The sequence below is a fragment of the Hyperolius riggenbachi genome, chromosome 6 (genome assembly GCF_040937935.1).
Source record: "Hyperolius riggenbachi isolate aHypRig1 chromosome 6, aHypRig1.pri, whole genome shotgun sequence".
Lineage (NCBI taxonomy): Eukaryota > Metazoa > Chordata > Amphibia > Anura > Hyperoliidae > Hyperolius > Hyperolius riggenbachi.
In genome coordinates this window covers 244,199,653-244,220,947 of record NC_090651.1, presented here as the reverse complement: position 1 = coordinate 244,220,947, position 21,295 = coordinate 244,199,653, and the positions used below count along the sequence as shown (strand labels likewise).

Below are 21,295 nucleotides of genomic sequence, written 5' to 3'. Positions count from 1 at the left end.
AGTCCTTCACTGGCCACACCCCCCACAGCATGATGGAACAACCACCATATTTTACTGTAGGTTGCAGGTGTTTTTCTTGGAATGCTGTGTTGTTTTTCCTCCATGCATAGCACCCCTTGTTATGCCCAAATAACTCAATTTTAGTTTCATTAGTCCACAGCACCTTACTCCAAAATGGCTTGTCCAAATATGCTTTAGCATGCCTCAAGCTGCTCTGTTTTTGCTGTGGGCGGATAAAAGGCTTCCTCTGAACCCCTTCCGCATACAGCATCTCCTTGTGTAAAATGTGCCTAATGGTTGAATGATGCACAGTGACTCCATCTGCAGCAAGATGATGTAGGTCTTTGGTGCTGGTCTGTGGGTTGACTCTGACTGTTCTCACCATTCGTCGCTTCTGTTTATCTGAGATTTTTCTTGGTCTGCTACTTTGAACCTTAACTTGAACTAAGGCTGTGGTCTTCCATTTCCTCAATATGTTCCTAACTGTGGAAACAAACAGCTGAAATCTCTGAGACCGCTTTCTGTACCCTTCCCCTAAACCATGATGGTGAACAATCTTTTGGCTACTCTTCAGAGCAAATTAAAAGAGGAGGGAAACTTACAATCGACCCCCTTAAATGCTCTTTCTCATAATTGGATTCACCTGTGTATGTAGGTCAGGGGTCACTGAGCTTACCAAGCCAATTTGAGTTCCAATAATTAGTTCTAAAGGTTTTGGAATCAATAAAATGACAACAGTGCCCAAATTTATTTTAATTTTATTTAAACAATTATTGTGCACTTTCTGTAAATCCAATAAACTTCATTGCACTTCTGAAATATCACTGTGTGTGTCTCCTATATGATATATTTAACTGGCATTTTTTATCGTAACAACCAACAATTTATACAGGAAAATCGTGACGATTAACAAGGTTGCCCAAACTTTTGCATTCCACTGTGTACCATCATGTAGCATAGAATTAATTTTAATGATACCTGGAAACCTTATCATATGATGCAGTCTGTGCTATGAGATAGTATCTCTTTGTCTTTTATATGAATACAATGTGGATGAAGGACCATTATTACCAGTGAGGAACAGTGTGGCTGAAGCTGTGGTTATTATATCTGCTTGTGGTGCTGTCTCTGGGTCTGGGCAGCGACCACGCAAGGTGAGCTCAATAGAGGTAGAGGGTCCACGGTTGAAAGTGGTGCAACTTCTTAACTACATAAGGACCACGATAATTGAAATCTACGCCCTGTTTTGATAGCTATTCACCGCCGCAGCGCACATCTTCCGTTTTCGTCGCTCCCGCCGATCTCGCCGCTTTCCTCCTCCGCTGTCTCCCGCTCCAGCTCACTCGCCCTGTCAGTCTCTGACTACAGAGACCTGTGAGCCGACCGGGGAGCCGATTTCATTGACTCCTGGCCGTGTCTATCAAGGTAAGCAACTCCCATTGGCTTACATTGATTTACACGGTCAGGAGCCAATGAAAGCGGCTCCTGACTGGCTCACATTACTCTGCCGTCATTGAGACAGCAGAGTCGGTGTCCTGAGGATTCCAGCGTGTGGCATGGACGGCGGTTGTGGCGGGTATGCACAGCGATTCATCGGTATTCTGTCATTATATCAGCGGTCTCTGGTCCTTAAAGAGACTCTGAAGTCTCTTAAAAATCCTTTTTTTATTAAACAATCCTGCGTAATACATTAGTCCTACCTAAACCACCGCATCCCCGCGGCTGTAAACTATCTAAATCCCCCTAAATCCCCAGGGGGCGATCTGGGCAGTGCTTCCGTGTGAGGCAGGGCTATGAGCCGCAGCCCTGCCTCACACGCATCTGCCAGCAGTGCATCGTCGCCTCTCCTCCGCCCCTCTCAGTCTTCCTTCGCTGAGAGGGGCGGGGGAGAGGCGGAGATCCGCCGCTGACAGACGCGTGTGAGGCAGGGCTGCGGCTCATAGCCCTGCCTCACACGAAAGCGCACAGGGGCGGCAAAATCCACGACCAAGAAAGTTGTGGATTTTGCTGGGGAGAGGGAGGGCGAGTTAGAGGGGTTTTAGATAGTTTACAGCCGCGGGAATGCGGCAGTTTAGGTAGGATTAAGGTATTCAACAGGATTGTTTAGTAAAATAAGGATTTTTAAGAGGCTTTAGAGTCTCTTTACAGGACTTACGATGTAAGAATGCTAAAAAAAAAAGTTAAATACCTGGCTGCAAGTTTTATCTACAGAGGACATCATCCACGCCCTCTGTTTCTTTCCTCCGTGGTCTCTTTCTGATTTTTCACCCTGAGGTCGGGACCTAACCTCGTCTGCATTTGCCCCATAAAATATGGCCGCCAGGTCCTGCTGCGCCTGCGCAGTTCTCATAGCCGCGAGAGCGGCTGTGCAGCTCTGAGTCCTCCAGCCCCTTCATGGCTCCTGGCAGTCTCGTGGACGTAATGACGGCACTGGAGGAGGAGGAGGAGCTGCACAGCCGCACTCGCGGCTATGAGAACTGTGCAGGCATGGCAGGACCTGGCCGCCATATTTAATGGGGCAAATGCAGACAACCCAAGGGATCAGATCAGGTCCCGACCTCAGGGTGAAAATAAGAAAGAGACCATGGCAGAATGAAACAGAGGGCGCAGATGGCGTCCTCTGTGATAAAACTTGCAGCCAGGTATTTAAAATTTTTAGCATCCTTGCATCGTAAGTCCTTTAAGAGGGCAGAGACCACTGGTACTTAAGTAGTTAAACAGCCGGCGTTGTGTTATCAGAGCACTGATGTGGTGGTGAAATCTTGAGTCTATTCAGTCTGTGTGATGTTTTTTATGTTTCCATTTTCACCGAAGTATTACTGAAAGTCTGCGAAGTGGATTTTGGAGCCTTAAGGAATTGGAAGAAATTAACTTTTTGACTTTTTATGCATTTTATGGGGGGGAGGGTTATTAATATGTTGGCCTTCATATCCCTCTCACCTCAAGTTTCCTTTAACAAAAAGTTAGCAAATATGCCATTTTAAGCAGGAGTCTCACTTGTCTTTCAGTTTTTTGTGCGCTTTTTTGTACACACATTTTCTGCACACCACGTGTTTTTGTATGCAGAAGAATGTACACAGAAAAACGCATATGTTTTTTCACAGCATCTAATGTAACTGATAGAAAAAAAACACACAATGTGCAGAATTATGCTGCAGGATGTCAATTTTTTCCTGCACGTAAAAAACGCATTCAAGTGTGAACCAGCTCATTAATTAACACGAGTTCTAAGTTTAAATGCCCTTTTCTGTGCAGAAAACATGCACAAGGCAGACAAGTGTGACCCTTGCCTAACGCTGTAGAAAAGGTGGGTTTAGCCTTGGCTCAAATACCTGCTTTTGCTTCTTTTTGGAAAAATCATCTTCAAATTGTCTTCTTTTTCTTATTGGCCACCAGTTTGACATCGACATCGAATTTTTCCAGCTCCTTCATAGAGTATTTGCTTTTCACACACAGAACCCATTACGAATCACAGTGTCTAAGTGGGATTAGATCCAGCTTTGTCTAGTTCATTCCTGTCTCCTTTATTAATATAATTATATTATTTATTATATTAACCCTTTCCACTCTCAGTTTTTTTCTAAAGGGAGTCGTTTCTACTCAGAGTTTTTTTTTACAGAAATGCACTCTCCCTCTTACTCTCTCTCCCATTCTTACATGGAATGTAACACAGTAACATGGTATATCTTATTTTAAAGAACACAATATAACGTTTAATTTCATACCTTATTTGGACAGTTTGGTGTCTTCTATTGGCTGGTAGCAGAGAAGTTGGCCAAAGTATGGTACACTTTAAAGCAATTTCCTGCGTGTAATCCTGGCCTGCGTGAGCAAGTTTTGCAATAATAGGTGGTTTTTCACCTGCCACCTGGTGTCTTCCTGTCACTGCACACTCACTGTGCAATCTTTGGTGTTTCGATTGGGCATATTAGCAATAAAATGCTGGATACCATTTAGACGCTCCTCCATGTCCAATCAAGAAGGGCGGCCATAACTCCGCTGAGGCCTAGAGGCTCATTGTTCGCGAACCAACTCAAGAATTAGGTTCTTGCGGTAGCTGATATGATCCTTTGGTTCATGTGGATGCAACTGGTTGTAAATTATGAAGCTATTCACTACTGCCAGCTTCAACAACCAAAAAATGGTCCTCCTCCACCACTTCAGTGACTTCCTGTTAAAAGAGTAACTGCTGGTATAATGATCAAATCAGTCAACCGCTCCCATGTGTTTAGTATATTCTACGACTGCTGTGGGCTTCTCCAATTTTCAGTCACTCTACCTTTCATTCTTCTCTGCTTTGTTGTTGTAGTAGTAGGGTAGAAAGTGCTAAGCATGTGTATAATACGCTTATCCTTCCATGCCAATACCATCTCTTCACTGTCAAGTTTACAAGCACGAACTTCACAACTCTTCAGTTTCAATTTTTTTATTTCACTTGGTAGGCCTTTACAATTGGGCATGACCGTTTCAGTTATGTGATTTTTTTCTTTTAGTAACTCTTGTGCCAATATGTGACTGGTATAAAATCGATCTGTAAATAAATGGTATCCATGTCCAGGAGTGGCTTGTTTCAGATTTGTACAAAGATGAAGGACAATGCGGGCTGAAAATGGCAAGTCTGGCCTTGGCAAGCTTTCCGTAGTTGCAGATCCATAATACGGTTCAAACGCAAAGAGGTATCCAGTCTCACAATCAGCCATAGAAAACACTCGTAGCCCCCACTTGCTTGGTTTCTGAAGATTGTACATCTTGTACTTTGATCTTCCTTTGAAACTAATTGTGCTTTCATCAATCACTACATTCCTATGGGGTACAAACAGACTTCTGCATCTTTCTTTCATATGCTCAGTCAAGTTCCTGACCTACCAACCCCTAGTTTGAGGGCCTTCAGGACCACTGATGGGTGGAGAAACATGTAGCATCCAATGGATCACGAGTAAAAATATCTCCAAAAAAAGGGTTGTAATTGATCCACGGAGTTGAGAAAAAATCCTGGATAGATCCCCTTTCTTGCAGTGCCATCCTAAGAATTACGCAAAAGTATGCCTTTATTTCCTGCATAGTAACATCAGTCCAGCTCCTCCAGATGGATCTGGGTGAAGGAGTTTTATTTTCTAACTTCCTTTTTTGATAATCATTTGTTTCATTAATAATTTCTTGCAATAGGGCAGATGTAAAAAAAAGCTAAAAAACAAAACAAAACACTGACAGTTTCTGGAACATTAGCTGCAGGCAGTTGTACCCCTGCATTACACACAGTAAAGGGAACATTATGCAGCAAGCAGTCACTGGTAGGAGAGAAGCTTGCCCATTTTCTGTGATCACCATCACCCTCCCCACTTTCAGCAGTTTCCCCACCTTCATCAGCCTCATCAATATCAGTGTCATCACTGTAGCAATAATCATCATCATTATCAGTGACAGTATAGTCACGGTCATCACCAGAATCCTGCACATCTGATTCTGTGCTGCTGTCCTCCATAATCCGCTGTGCCACCTCAGCTGCTGTCATTTTTCTTTTACCTGCTGCAGAGGATGCCATTGCTCCGCTCTGTAAGGAATCTGCAAAGAATGTTCAATAAATAACCTGGAACCTGCAAGGGATCTGCCAGGAATTTGCAAGAAAGAACCTGCAAGGGATCAGCAAGAAATCTGCAAGAAAGAACCTGCAAGGGATCAGCAAGGATTGTGGAAGAAGTAATCTGCCAGGAATCTGCCAGGAAACTGCAAAAAACACCCCTACAGAGAAGCAGCTATAGTTAATAACAAAAATGCAGAATTGATTCTGCCACTTCCTGCCAGCACTGATCGCGCACTTCCGGTTTAGGGGGGTACCACCTGTGTGGGCATGTAGTCTTACATGCCCACTAAACATGGGGACAGAGATCGGGCTTTACTGGGGGCCAGATTGTAATAAATCTTTGTTGGTTGGTATGGGCAACAACACTACACCTTCGTTCAGCACCATATCACAGGAAGTGTGATAACTTGACTCTCATCACAGCAACAGCATAGGAGATAGAACTTCTTAGACGTCTTCAAAGTTTCAGGAGTTTATTCAGTAAACAGATATACAGATGTTCGTTACACCTCAGCGAAGCAATTGGTCTGTAGTAAGTCCTCTTTGCGTTCCTTGTATACTTGATCTATCTCTAATAGCTAGATCAGGCCTCTCTTATGTTACATCTATACTACATTGCACTTAGGCCTATATACAGCATACAGTTAGATAAGATGACAAGACATTACAAAAAGAGTAGAAAGTGGAAGTCATCAGCCAGAAGTCAGAAGAAGCAGCAGTAGCTCCCCGGGAGCCACGTTAGCTCTTCTTATACTAACCTCTGAAGAGTTAAATGTGACATCATCTGAGCAGGGACGGATCAATAACTCATCGCCTGCTATTGGCTGATAAGACCCTGTGATATCATGACAAGCACAGTCTTTACTGCGCATCCTCTGTCACCTTGTTCTGAGGAGGCCATTGTTTTAATGTACTTGTGAGATTATTTTCATAACAATGGCTGATATTTATGTTGTTCGTCGCCAGCTGGTCTGGCCTCTGCACTGGATATCTCTGATACAGCCTTGGGAGTTCTAGTACAATGTTCTACTGAAAATCAGAACTGCCTTTATTTATCTCTAAGAGAAATTCTCCTTAAAGGGCGATTCTGCACATCAAGAATTTTAAAGTAACTGAGGCCTACAAATTCAAGCATATAATACTTAAATTCTAACACAGATCTGCCTGCAAACCGCCGCTGAAATAATGTCCCGCATAGCGGGCCATACGACAGGAATGGGAAATTTGCGATGTCCCGCTATGCGCTAGCAGCACCCCACACTCGTTGAATAGAAGCACCGCAACTGCGCAGTGGGTGGGGGCAGAGAAATGCTGGCAGCACCTCCGAATGTGGCCACCATCCTGGGAGAGTGCCCACGATAGCCCCCCAGAGAAAAGATTCCCTACATTATTGCAAATTTCATTTAACTGCAAAAGTATGCAAACTACATGACTTGGGAGTGACAACACCAAAAGGAAGGGGCATGGACACAGGTAGCCCTCCATCCACACCCCCCACCACACAAGAAGGAAGAACTCGTTCCTCTATTTCACAAGAGACACAGAGGTGTGTGCTCAAACCAAGCAGCAACTGTCTTAAAATGGCTGCAGAAATGTCTATTGACAATTAAAATTCCATATCACACTCTATACTGAGCCATGCAGCAAAGCAGCCGGAAATCATTGTGTTTTCAGCACTATGCTTTACAGTTGATATCTGGTTCTTCTGGTAAGATGCTGTCTTTGTTTTTAACCAACACACTCTGAGAATAGAAGCAGCACCATACACGTAGGCTGACCGCCTTTAAAAAGGAAACCGAAAGAAATGGCTGGCTATTTCCACGGTACCAGCTGATCTATTACCTTGATATGCAAAAGAGTGTTTTGATGGTCACCAAGCCTGTAAGGATTTATTCCCATGTGAAATTGTTGAAATATGAGGCATTAGAAATAAAGAGCTGATTTACGTAGTATTAAATAAAAAGAAGTACATTTCAGTTCTTGGAGTGTATTGTTGCTTAACCCATGGAATGCTGGTGGGGTAGAAAAGTAATCACATTTTATTATGGGTATCCAGTAGTGCTGTCTTGATGATTAAAGAGAACAAGAGACGAAGCACCCTCATGTATTTTACTACATTTATCAGTGGGAACATGACAGTAAACACTTACCTTGCTTTTAGTTTCATTCTTCTCTGCTCAATCTGCCTGTTATCAGCTGTGATAAGAATTCCCGACTCAGCATTCAGTCTAGGTTTGACCTGAAATCATTATAGCTGAGTCAGTCTTCTGTGAAGTCTTTTCAAGCCCAAGCCTGCCCCCTCCTGGCTCAGCTTTCCTGCTTTGCATACTCAGAGCTCTGATAACATGGGAGGGGCTGCTCTGCTGAGAAAGAAGCTATGAAACAGACGAGTGTGGCTGCCTGTGTGATCTGTGTGCACTGTGCAGTTTCATTCCTATGAGAGACACTTCCTACAGGCAGCCACACAGCATACCAAAATAATCAAGTTGAATGCACACAGTTGAAAACACACAGATGTGCTTGTCTAGAGCCTAGACAGTACATCCAGAACAACTCATAACCCGGAAGCAGAAGGGATATGAGAAGGCGGCCATATTGGATTTTTCCTGCAGCAATAATGGATAAAAAACACTCAAAAAGGCACACCAGAGCGGCAAAATTATCAGGTAGAGTATTTATTCTTTACAAGCCATCGACTGATATGTTTATTTAGTGTGAAACGTTCATCTCTGATTCCCTTTAAAGGATACCACAACCGAATGGTTGTGGTAAAATTGATTGCTGGACTGTGTAGGGGGTGATGAGAGCATACCTGCATTTCCTTCCGCCCCCCTCCGTCTGCCGCCGTTCATACTCTATACACTCCGGTGTGCTGCGACTTGCTTGACCTCTGCCCCGGACATACTGCGCCCTGTGTGCGCAGTATGTCCTTCCCCCTTCGCTTCTGGCCGGCGCATAGTGCCAGGCTCAGAAGCACGCTGTCCCCTTTTTGCTGCGTGTGCGCTCCATTACACCGAGCGTCACATGATTAGCATGTGACGCTCGGTGTAATGGAGCGCACACGCAGCAAAAAGGGGACAGCGTGCTTCTGAGCCTGGCACTATGCGCCGGCCAGAAGCGAAGGGGGAAGGACATACTGCGCACACAGGGCGCAGTATGTCCGGGGCAGAGGTCAAGCAAGTCGCCGCACACCGGAGTGTATAGAGTATGAACGGCGGCAGACGGAGGGGGGCGGGAGGAAATGCAGGTATGCTCTCATCACCCCCTACACAGTCCAGCAATCAATTTTACCTTTAAGGACCCTGTTTTTCACCAAACGTATCTTCTGCTCATTAAATAAACCTGAAGTGAGACAAGTTTAAAAAGTTAAGAATACCTCAATAATCTGTAAGGTCCACCAGACAATGCGTGACCATTTATTGTGCCCAGCTTTCCCTCCGTGCTGCCGCTGTATCCCCTGTTCTAAGCTTCTAAGCTTTAGTGGGAGCTTAAAGGTGCATGCTCAGGGGAGCTAACTAGAAATCACTGTGCCCCCCTGCGAAACTTTGGATGGGGCCCCCCTCAGCTGTTGTTGCTGGAGGGGGGAGCACTGATGGTAGCGCGAGGTGGAGGGGGAGTCGGGCCCTCCTCCCCACTGGGTTTTTTTTTCCTGCTGCTTCCCCTTCTTACGCTGCACCCTCTCCTGCCCCTAAACATATCCCTGGAGAGCCCCAGAGCCAGGGGCCCCCCTCCGGCTTCTTCCCCTAAGGGCCCTCCTGCAACTGCATGCCTTGAAGGGGCTATTGTTACGCCCCTGTGCATGCTCTGTCAACTTTACTATGCCCTCTTTGTGTGTGCACTCTTACATGGCTGTGTATAGGAGCCGCCATTGGGAGTATCCTGAGAATGTAGGGTTCCAACTGAGCAATGCATGCCCAGGAAGATCTCTGCCATGGTTGCTCTGCCTAGCCATTTGGTAGCGTGATCCACGAGGGCTCTCAGGATGGCGAGAGTATGTGCCCCTCTCCAACTGCAATCAGTTGGAGCTTTGAACACGTCCTACAGCAGCAGCACGGTGAAGAGAGCGTTGCAGGTATGCATAAGTGTAAGTCTCGGGCTTGGAGCTATCTCATGTAATAACCTTGCTTCCTGTGACAAAACTATTGCCATTCATCACTTGCAATTTTACTGGCAGATCCCATTACGAATTCCTGTGCAAACCCTAACTGACATGGTGCATCAAACATATTAGCTTGAATATTAAAGAACACCTGAAATGAAACAAGTCTAGATTCTGCCATATTAATTTCCTTTTAAAGGACAACCGAGGCGACATGTGACATGATGAGATAGACAAGTGTATGTATAGTGCCTAGGACACAAATAACTAGGCTGTGTTCTTTTTTCTTTCTCTGCCTGAAAGAGTTAAACATCAGGTATGCAAGTGACAGTTTCTGTCCGGGTCGGACTGGGTCAGACTATAGCATAACCCTCGCTGATAAGTAGTTACAGCCATACAATACTTTCCTGTCAGTAAATGGCTTCTGAGAGCAGGAAACAGATAAAGAGTGAATAAATCATAGATTTGATCTCTAGCATACTTCAAGGTGTCATTGAGCAGCGACAATGAAACACTAAAAACTAAATAAAATAAAACTGTGGGATGTCTAAATAAATCAATATTAGGAGAAGGCGGATAGATACAATTGATTTTCTCATCAGTGTATTTTCACCTCGGATGTCCTTTAAACAATGCAGATTACCTTGCAGCACCGCTGATCCTCTGCCCTTAATACTTTTAGCCATAGACCCTGTCACACGGCTGTCCCCAGTACAGCAGTGCAGTAGATCGCAGCGCTGTAGAGCAATAAAAGACGGCGGTTTCGCAGGCTAACAGTCTCCCAGCGGCTATGAAGGAGGAGCGGAGCTCCGTCATCAGAGCGGTGATGCGCCTGCGATTGCTCACAAACTACGCCCCAAGGACCCTACGCGTTAGGCGGTCCTGGGGCTGCCGCCGCATCCACGCCAATCAGTGTGACGCGGTCGATGTGGTGCGGTCGGCAAGTGGTTAAAAGGGAAAAAATATGGCAGCCTCTATATCCCTCTCAGCTCAGGTGTACTTTAAGTTGCATTTTCTACTGCTTTTGAGGTGCTTTCTTCAGCACCAAACATCACTTAATGCTTTTTTTTTTTAAGGAAATGTTTATACACAATCCCAGTGAGGTAGTGAGGTAAGGAAGATATCTGGGAGCCCCATTATTAAAGGGGGTCTCCAGGTTCACCCATGAGTCACCTTCAGGGTGTACGACAAATTATTTAACAAAATAGATCAATTTGCCCAGTTTTTCGATAAAAGCGATCGATTGTGTGTAAAAACCGAAAATCATTTTTATTTGATAAAGCAGAAAAATCAACCATATTTTTCTGGTTGAAAAAAAAAAAAAAAAAAACAAGCAAAAGGATTTAATTGTCTATGGCCACCTTTATTTGTTAATTACACAATGGACTACATTAGGTGCCTGGTATCTGTAATATCATATCTCTGTTTTTCTGTCATTGTTGAAATGAAGATCTGTATGCTGAATGATGTTGACAAAGTCCATGGGGTATACTTATTTTTTTACATAACTGCTTACAATCTGATAGTTTGGCCACAATGTTACCGTTTCATCAGATGACACTTCTGCCTGAAAAATGTATATACCGGCTCATGTCCTTGCAAAGCAAGTAAACGAGTTGGAGTTTAATAGCAGGCCCTGTGGGTCAGTCTGCTTCTTGGCTTTCACAGTGGGACGTTACAGGCGCACGTTAGAACAGCCTGTAACGCAGCCCACCGCACAGTAATAAAAAAATCAATAGGCTGTTCACAGTGCTCACGTTGCGTTACATTGTAACGCTGCACCTCAAGATAACGTACTGCATGCAGTACTTTATACGAGGCTAAGCCGCGTTAGACTGCTTGCACATGCTCAGTAATGTTGGGGAGGAGGGGAGAGCGGCCAGGCACATGGCTAATTAATATTCACTGCACGGTGTGACGTGCAGTGTTTACTTCCTGGAGCGGCCGCTCTGTGCGGCGATTGGCTGTCGGCACCACGTGATGCCGCATGCATCCAAGAGTACGCATCACGGACACCAGAGTGAGCTGCACAACGCGGCTCAGTCTGACGTCCACGTCCTATGCGACCATAACGTCCCCTAAAACGCAACGTCCTGGTGGGAAAGAAGCCATACTCTATCAGGCAGGTCAGTAAAACGAGAGTAACCTTTACTATAACAAAGCTCCCTGGTACTGAGGGCTTCTGCAGGGTGTAACAAAGTACTGGTGGTTCACACCAAAACTCGTTCGGTGTAATCGCAAACGCTTAGCAATTTTTGTAGTGATTCAGGGCACGTGCTGATCAATTTTCTATTTATGCCTAGCGAGATTTTGGCGCCTTTGGATTTTGTAGTTCTTGTACACTTTGATCTGGAAGTGAACGGGCTGTGAACATGTCCTACAGCATCAGCATGGTGGGGAGGGCTTTGCAGGTATGCAAGGCTGGTCATACACCATGAAATGCAGTCTGAGGGCTGGATCCCATTAGAGAAATTTTTTAAACATTTAGGGAGCAATTCAAAACGCTAGCAAAATCGTAAACGCAGGACATGCAGCATCTTTGAGCGTTAGCGTTTCTGCAATGTAAAGAGCCGGCTTTACTCTCTGCAACCAATTGATTGATCTGGAGTGCTGCTAGATCATAGCCCAGGCACATCGATCGCTGGCAACAGGAGGGGTGCTCCTCAACATTTTTCTTTCCGCAATGTAAAGTATATAAACGCTGGCGTAATCGTTCATGAATCGCTATACAGAGCGATTTTGTTAGCGCTTTTAAATTACTGCTGTAAAAAAAAAAAATTAATTGAAAGGCCCAATCAGAATTAAAACCGCTAATCGCAAATCGCTACACAATCGCTGGCAAAATGCTTACACTTTTTAAAATCTCTATCAAAATCGCCAGAAAACGCTCATGAAATCACTTACAAAACGCTCATTAAAAACGCTTGCGATTAGCGATAGCGCTTTGTAATGGGTTCCAGGCCTAAGGCTTTGTTCACATCTAAAATTGAAATTGTTGATGCTTACCTGCGCACTGCAATTTTTTATAAAGCGCTTTCTGTTTTTTCACTTCCTGACATCAGGAAATGAATAAATGAGATTGCTATACAAAGTATTTTTTTCAAGCGCTTTGCAATTTCCCTATACCTTCCAAAAAGGCAAATCGCCCCCAAAATGATGCACACGCGCTTTTAGGGCGATTTTGAAAATCGCGGGCATTTAAAAAAAGGCGAAAACGCCCTAGGTGGGAACAAGCCCTAAGGGTTAATGACTGCTATACTTCAAAGGGTAGGGAGGAGGTACAGCAACCCAGTACAACAGTGTTTTATGTGCAGAAAAGCCTCAAATTTGCATGAAGGCCCACAAAATGCTGAGGTTTTTATGCATGTGTCTGACATTTGGTCTGTGTTTATTGTTCGTAACCACCATAAGCTTCTCCCATTCATGCTGTCATTGCAAATTAAAATGATGATGTTGCTATGGACAACATCGACTGTATTGTCTTGCCATTTTTATAGGCGTGTTCCTGCAAAGTGCAGTACAATATATTCAGAGCTTGTAGAATGGATGGTGCCATAATAGTAACAGTAAAATGTCAATAACTGTCAAGCGCACACAGTATAGATTCAGTTAATGTACAGCATCCAATGCTTCCATCTGGTGGTTGTAAGTGATACTGCATCTTTGTTAAAATAAAGACAGTCAAGTGTAGGTAAAAAGCAGCCTTCAGCATTCCTGAAGGAAAATTAAATTGTTGTGGTAATGAGTGATTAATCACAGCATTACAATTCCAATCAAGTGCGGACCGTTTCTGGCTGCAGGGATGGAAATTTCCTGTGTAGTTTGGACATTTAGCCAATTACAGTAACATGGGTAAGGAGCTCAGTAGTAACCATAGCTTGGAATGCCTGAATACACTCTCCCACCATGGGCCTGATTCAGTAAATGGTGCTAACCCAGTTAGCACGCCTAAAGGCTTTGGGCGTGCTAACTAGGGTGCTAAGTAGTTAGCACATGCAAACTTAGCACCATAGTTAGCACATGCAAACTACTACTTTTTAAGATCTGCCTGCTGACATTCAAGGCTCTACACCACATGGGACCCAAATACATAGCGGATCTATTGGAACTTTATGCCCCTCCACGCACCCTCCGCTCTGCCAACAAGATGAAGCTGGTTATTCCCAGGATACACTTAACATTTGGTGCTCGGGCCTTTTCCTATGCAGCCCCTACTCTATGGAACTCACTTCCACAATCAGTACGAGAGGCTCCTTCTCTGGACAGCTTTAAAAAAAGGCTAAAAACTCACCTCTTTTCCCTAGCCTTTGAGACTGCATAATGCAGGGTCACAGCGCTTTGAGTCCCCAGGGAGAAAAGCGCTATATAAATATTATTGTTATTGTTATTGTTACTTAGCACCGTGCTAACTAGGGTGCTAAGTAGTTTGCACGTGCTAACTAGGATGCTAAGTAGTTTGCATGTGCTAACTACGGTGCTAAGTAGTTTACATGTGCTAACTACGGTGCTAAGTAGTTTACATGTGCTAACTACTTAGCACCCTAGTTAGCACGTGCAAAGCATGTTAGCACATGCAAAGTGGCTTTTCACTGGCGTGCTAACACTTAGCACCCTTTTCTGAACCAAGCCCCATGTATTGTACATACCCTATTCTCCATATACATGTGACAGCACAGACTTTATCTTTGACCATGCCTTACATTAGTTAATAACAGAGCAGTGTAGTGGGCACTTACCAGAGTATGTTATAGTCCAGGTGGGCCTGGGGCAGTTGCATGATCACGCATGTCCTGCTTCCCATCTGCTTTATTTGTCTGTTTTGCATGTGCCTCTTGCAATAAGTGTTTGCTTTATTGATGGTTATACGCTGCGTATGACAACAATATGGATATGAACGTTTCTCTGTGTTTTACTCTGATTTATAAAGCACACCTGAACTGAGAGGGATATGGAGGCTGACATATGTATTTCCTTATTGGTCACAGTCAGAACACTGTGGCTTTACCAGCAGTGTATTACATCAGGCAGCTTTTATTTTTTTCTTTCAAAATAAGTTTTTATTTAAGAATTTTATAAAAGATACAAACACTTAGAAATATAAAGAACATATATGGGTTGAATAGTATAAAAACGGATTTCAAGATACATATGAAGCAGGCACTTCAGTGCATATAACTGTTCCCGAAAAGTCCAACGGCTATGCCTATAGGCCCATACACACGTCGGATTTCCGCGAACGGCGGATCGCTCAAACTCGCCCTTATCAAGCGAACGACAGCCTGTAGACACGCCCGATTTAGCGGGCGTACGACGGGACGCTCAAACGACCCGTCGTTCGCGGAAATCCGACGTGTGTATGGGCCTTATGTGTAGTCCGGGGTATTGTAGTCTGATGGTAGATTAAATAAATCCATTACCGATGATCCGAATTGACTACTTAGGAACTAATAATTGGCATTGTCCAAAATAGTAATATGCTCAGGGCAGAGTATAGAATGTATCTTGGGTGGTTGTATAAACATAAGTTTAGCAACAATGAGAAAGGAGGAGGGGGGGGGGGAGGGGATTAGGGTGGAAGCAGCTTTTATTTTTAAGGGGTTTTGTAGTGAGAGCAATAAGAAGGTTGCCGTATTTGTTCCCTTAAAGAAAATGCCTGTTTCCCAGTTGTCATGCTGATAATGATGACGGGCATGTAATGCCTTCTGCTTTACTAAGACCAATGTTACAGATGTTGTAAACCCATATCAGACTCCACATGCTTGCTCCAGACATGTGACTCAGCCAAAAGGTCAGCATGATGGCCAGGCAACTGGCACTTTTAAACGAGAATACATATGTCAGTGTCCATATACCTCTTGTGTCACATTGGTGACAACGGAAGGAAAAGGTATCAAGAATGTACGCAGACTGCTGTAAAATGCTCACCTAAGAAGATGGAAGGCTCTGGATCCCTTAGAGCCTTCCTGTCCCTCCCTGTGTCCCCTCTTTCCACTACCAGGCCCCTATTCAAATCTTCCGCTCCCGCTTTGGGTCTCCAAGTACTTCTGAAGGCAAGAAACTTCACACTGCACATGCACGAGTCTATGCTTGCGCAGTACAGAGCCGCTCGTCTTTGGAAGTACTCAGAGACCTAAGTACTTCCGTAACATTTCGAGGAGACCCGAAGGCTTCCTCAACAATAAAGTCTAAACGCCACAACGGGGTTTCCGGTGCTGGAACGAGGGAACACAGAGAGGAATGGGATGGCTCTAAGGGATCCAGAGCCATCCCTCCTCTTAGGTGAGTATCTAACTTTTTCTGGGGGTTGGGTGGGGGGGTGGCTACATTTGTCCTTTAAGAAACTAAAAAGAGCAGCAGATGAGCACAGCAGCCAGAGAAGTAGTCAGCAATGACTCCCTTCATGTCAGTTCAGTTCAGATTTCATTATAATGTTTACTGGCTGATGGTAAGTAACATAGAATACTGCATTGCCAACTGAAACTGATGATAAATTACATTGACTAGATTTGCAATGTTTACTGAAGTCATTGTTTTCTATCCCAGGCAGCAAAAGCAGTGGTTCCAGCCGCAGTAATCGAGAGGGGAAGAGATCGTCATCTGGCCGGGAGAAGGACCGCAAGTCCACTGGGAGCGGCAGTGGGTCAGACCGCGCTGCCAGCAGTGGAGGAAAAAGAAGTGAAAGGCCATTGAGCCAGCACAGTCACCGGAGCCACAGCTCAGCAGCACGTAGTGAGCGTAGCCACCGCAGCCACCACTCTCATGGTCCCCCTGGTCTACCCCCGCTGTACAGCTTGCCAAAGATTGGAAGCAAGGTGTACAACAACAGTGGCCCACCAGGCGGTCCACCTGTTCGTGAGCTTGGCAACATTCCCCCAGAACTGACCGGAAGCCGGCAGTCCTTCCAGAAGGCCATGGGAAACCCCTGTGAATTTTTTGTGGACATCATGTGACAGCCAACGTGCCTTCTGCGTCAGCCACTAGATAACCTAAAGAATTGTAGAACTCACTACAATGGATGACCACTGCCATAGTCAGACTTCAAGCCATAGGAAGTGGGAGTACAAGGATGGCTTTTTCTAGAATGCTAAGCTCTGGCCAATATCAAAGAACATTTTCTAAATGTAGGTTTCTGAAGCACTACAGATTCTGGGCAGATCTGCGCTTAATAAAAAAAATTAAGCTAAAGGCACAATCCTATTGATGTAACATGATCTGTGGGCAATGTCAGACAGGCTTTGCAGCGATGTAACCTTAGACGTGCAGAGCAGCCATGGCACGGAGCTAAAACATCTGTTATGGTCCCAGCAGAATGAACGGAATAGGTGCATTTAAAATAAGAGGCAGTGCAGCCTTATTAGTTCAATTGACAGTAGTGTGCACCATGTCTAGCAAGGTGATGCCGGTTTGGTGGGAATGGCCAGCTTCTGTGGAGCTACACATCAGTATAAGCTCATTCTCACACACCCTAGCAGTGACCGTAGATGCAGCGCACCTTCATAGAAATAGAGAGCCCGTTTTCCTTTTTTCAGATTTGTAGCTCAAGCCAGGACTTTTTTTTAAAAGTGTGGGATAGACTGTTACTGCTGTTTCCTTTTTAAGAATTCCCCTCATTCCCTCCCTGCAGTGTAGTGTCCGCTCCAATGGTCCGCCGTGGTCTGACTGGAGCCTGGGGCAGATGCGCTCCTCCTTAGGCTTTATGGGAGAACACATTTGCCTGCCCAGGATTATTGCGGACTGCACAGAAGTGTGGTCAGCTCACTGCAACGGATCCCGCAGATATTTATAAAATGGGAGCCATTCACTGTCCGTTTAGCGATGAGCGGAGCACAGATAAAGAATTACCGTTCTCTGCTCTAGTGGGAACACTGCCTGAGAGATGCCTGCAGATATTTTGTCCACGCTCCATACCCTTTCATGTACTCCCAGGAAGCCCCACTCTCAGGTAGAGACTGAACAGAAGTCTTTACTTTACTGATGTGTAGCTCTGTGCCATCCAAACATTTTGGGCTCAAACCAGTGACAACACCTGCAGCCCCCCTTCTTTCCTGAACTACAAGAAAAGGAATTCTATTTAGACCCATGATTGTGAGGGTTTGGAACCATAAGAAAAGGTTTGGATTGATTCAAAGATAATCATAGACGTCTTGTACCTGCCAAGCAGCAGTATCAGTTTACAAAAGATTGAAAATCTTGGCAGATCCATTTGTGAACTTATCATTTTAAAGCCTAAAGCCTTAAACACATGCTAGATAAATGTTGTTTGAAATGAATAACCTGTGACAGGTGGCCAGACAATTATTTGTAGAAATACAGTCCAACAGCATGAAAAGGTCATGAAAAAAGCAACCTTGTCCATTTTGTTTAAAGTAAACCTGAGACAGGAAGAACAAGTTTCATTTTCATACCTGGGGCTTCTTCCAGCACTCTGTAGCCATACAGGTCCCCCGGTTTCCTTCCGGTCCCCTCCCACTGTGCCCCTCCGAAAGACTTCCAACTAACATGCATAAACCTAGGTTGAGCTCCTGTGGCCGGGATCGTTCTGCACATGCGCAGTCTAAGTCTTGTGAACCAGTCAGAACTAGTGGGTGCCGGGACAAGGCTAGGCATGTGCAGTAGCCCACAACTGATCTGGTTGGTGGTTTTTGGAGTGGCACAGAGGCTCAATGTAGAGACCCTGAAGGAAACCGAGGGACCTTTAAAGGAGTACTGTAAAGCTGGCCATACACTAGGCCGATTACCCGCCGATCGACAGCAGATTCGATCACTGGGATCGAATCTGCTGTCACATCGTTCACGCTAAACGCTAAATTTCGATCTCTTTCGTCCCGAAATAGATCGGTCCCGTCGATCGGTCCGTGCGGGAAATTAGTCGATCGCCCGCAGGTAGGGAGCGCATCGCTAGCGGCATACGATCAACGCAGGTATACATTACCTGAAGCTGGCTCCCGGCATCTTCTCCGCATCACCTCCCGGCTGGCATCTTCTCCACATCACCTCCCATATCACGGCATCCGTGTATAACTTCCTGTGTCACTGCAGTGACAGCGGAAGTACAAATAGAGGGCGCTCTATTTGAACTTCCGCTGTCACTGGAGTGACAGAAAGTTATACGTGGATGCCGTGATGCGGAGAAGATGCCCGGGACCAGGCTTCAGGTAATGTATGCGGGGGGGGGGGGGGGGGGACAGGCGACAGCGGCAGCTCAGCAGATGGTGAATCGGTTTCAGGCTGAGATCGATTCACAATCTGTTTGCAGTAAAGGCAGCCATATGATCCCTCTCTGATCAGATTCGATCAGAGGGATCTATCTGTTGGTCGAGTCTGATGGCAAATCGTTCAGTGTATGGCTACCTTAAGGGTAATTTAAAAAAGTGTTTAAATTACCTGGGGCTTTTAACGGCCCCCCACAGACGTTCTGTGCCCGCGCCGGGACAAAATTATTTTCCAGTCCAACTCCCTCCCCCCCCCCCCCCATTTCTGAAATGTGTGACTTTGCGATGCAGTAGCACCTGCGCACAGTAGGCTCCAGGTGACGTCAGTGGGAGAGAGAACACGCATAACAAGGGCCGCGCAGGCACAGTGGCTCGCAAATTCTAGAAGTGAGCCACGGCAGGGGACTGGAGAATCGTTTTGTCCCGGTGCGGGTACAGGACAACTGTGGGGGGCGTTAGAAGCCCCAGGTAAGTTAAACGCTTTTTTATATTACCCTTATAGTGCTCCTTTAAGACTACGGGGTCTGGAAGAAACCCCAAGTAATTGATTATTAAAACTAAAGTATAAGAAAAATAGAACACATGCAGCATCACTTTCATTACTAATGCTGCAGGCATGCTTCTTTCTCTAAAATCTGTACATTGTTACGAATAACCATGCTGGTGCAGTGTGTACAGAATAATGGCATGTCATGTCATTACCAGATGGCACTTGTTCAATATGAATCATTCCTAAGCAACAACTTTTACATAGCATGTGTACTTGACTCCAGCCACAGATCTAAATATCATAGATTTGTGAGTTACGAAATATGTTTTTTTTTTTTTTTTTGTGTGGAAACCAAAGCTTCTATTTTAAGCAAACCTGAACTGAAATTAAACTGATGAGATAAAAAATGTATCTACAGTCTACTCCTAAATATTTTGTGTTTTAAGCTTGTGTTGTGCTTTTAAACTACCGTATTTATTGTCTTAGCTGAATGATGGGCTATTTACTTTTTTAATCTATTCCCTTCACTCAGAATTCTCTCTCTGTCATCCAAAATTTTTATAGACAGTAATTAGTTATCAGAGAGTGAAATTTATGAAAAACTGCGCCCACTGTATCTCACATCAACCCACCAGTTTTTCAATGTCCGCATAAACACATAGAGTCTTCGCTATCAAAAAAATCCACAGTCTAAGTCAATCAATATTATGTATGACAGCGCTCCTCTTCTACCTTCCATATACCTGCAAGATCAAAAGCTGAACATAGTGCATTACTGTCATAAGATTAAACAACTCGTGTGCTCCCAGTGTTCAAACGTGCATTAGGCGGAGCCAGGAGCGTCTGACGTCACAAGGAGCAGGCAATCACATCGCCGGAACTATCTAAACTTAACAGAGACGCGGAGAAGCCATAGCGGGTACGGGACGCCGAATCCGCGGAGAGGGCATATACCGCTGGACCAGTGAGCCTGAGATGCATGTTATTCTACGGAATTACGTGAGTGCGCATTGAGCGCAAGTTATTGCTGTTTTAAAAAGGTTTTATGCCATGTTTGTTTTTATACATTTTTTATGAGGATTGGATTAAAACTGAATGAAGTTGGAAGTTAAACGACAAGTGGCTGGTTCTTTATTGAGATCGTGTTGGCTCATAAACAACATATATCTGGTGAGCGTATACCCCAGAGGGGTGGTGTGGAAGATCTACAAAATTGCAGTGCAGCACGGGTGAATGCACGTTTGAACACTGGGAGCACACGAGTTGTTTAATCTTATGACAGTAATGCACTATGTTCAGCTTTTGATCTTGCAGGTATATGGAAGGTAGAAGAGGAGCGCTGTCATACATAATATTGATAGTTATCAGAGAGGGTTGTTGCAGTCTAACACTGCAGAGCCCGGTTATTTTAACCCTTACAGTAAGAAAACAATATAGGCTTGGCACTGTACATACAAGTTTATCTCATCATGTCATGTGTGTCAGTTCAGGTACCCCTCAAAGCTAAATAAAAACAAAACAAAAAACAGTTAACAGCAAGCTCTGTAGAGATTGTGCGGCTAGCTCAGAACCATAAAGGTGGCGGGACACAAGCAGAGCTTTGTGAGAAAATAACGGCCTGCAGCTCTGTAAGTTTGTGCTGGAGCAAAGAGCTACTTTGTGTGACATCCTTTTAATCGACTATCTTCTCAGAAACAAAGAAGCAGTGCCTATACCAGTTTTAGTGTCATTTCCCATTTTAAAACAGAAGGGGCCTGATTCACAAAGCGGTGCAAACTTTTTCGCGGACTTTAGCGCGCGCAATTTGCCGCGAGTCGCGCGATCGCGGACTTTTGCGCACGCAATTTGCCGCGAGTCGCGCAAATCGCGGCAAATTGCGCGCGCAAAAGTCCGCAATCGCGCCAATCGCGGCA

The 21,295-nt window shown here is 44.8% G+C and overlaps 1 protein-coding gene across 4 annotated transcripts in view; it reads left to right on the top strand.

Annotated features, from left to right (window-relative positions):
- DVL1 (dishevelled segment polarity protein 1) overlaps positions 1-18,731 on the top strand; it is a 244,187-nt gene extending 225,456 nt beyond the window's left edge. For 2 of the 4 annotated variants that reach the window (XM_068240613.1, XM_068240614.1), the window contains exon 15: positions 16,224-18,729. In XM_068240613.1, the coding sequence (XP_068096714.1) occupies positions 16,224-16,630 (407 nt within the window). In that variant the 3' untranslated portion in view covers positions 16,631-18,729. Of the gene's footprint in view, positions 1-16,223 lie in introns of all 4 variants that reach the window. The other 2 variants (XM_068240615.1, XM_068240616.1) reach the window with 2 other exon arrangements.
- Positions 18,732-21,295: the final 2,564 nt, after the last annotated feature.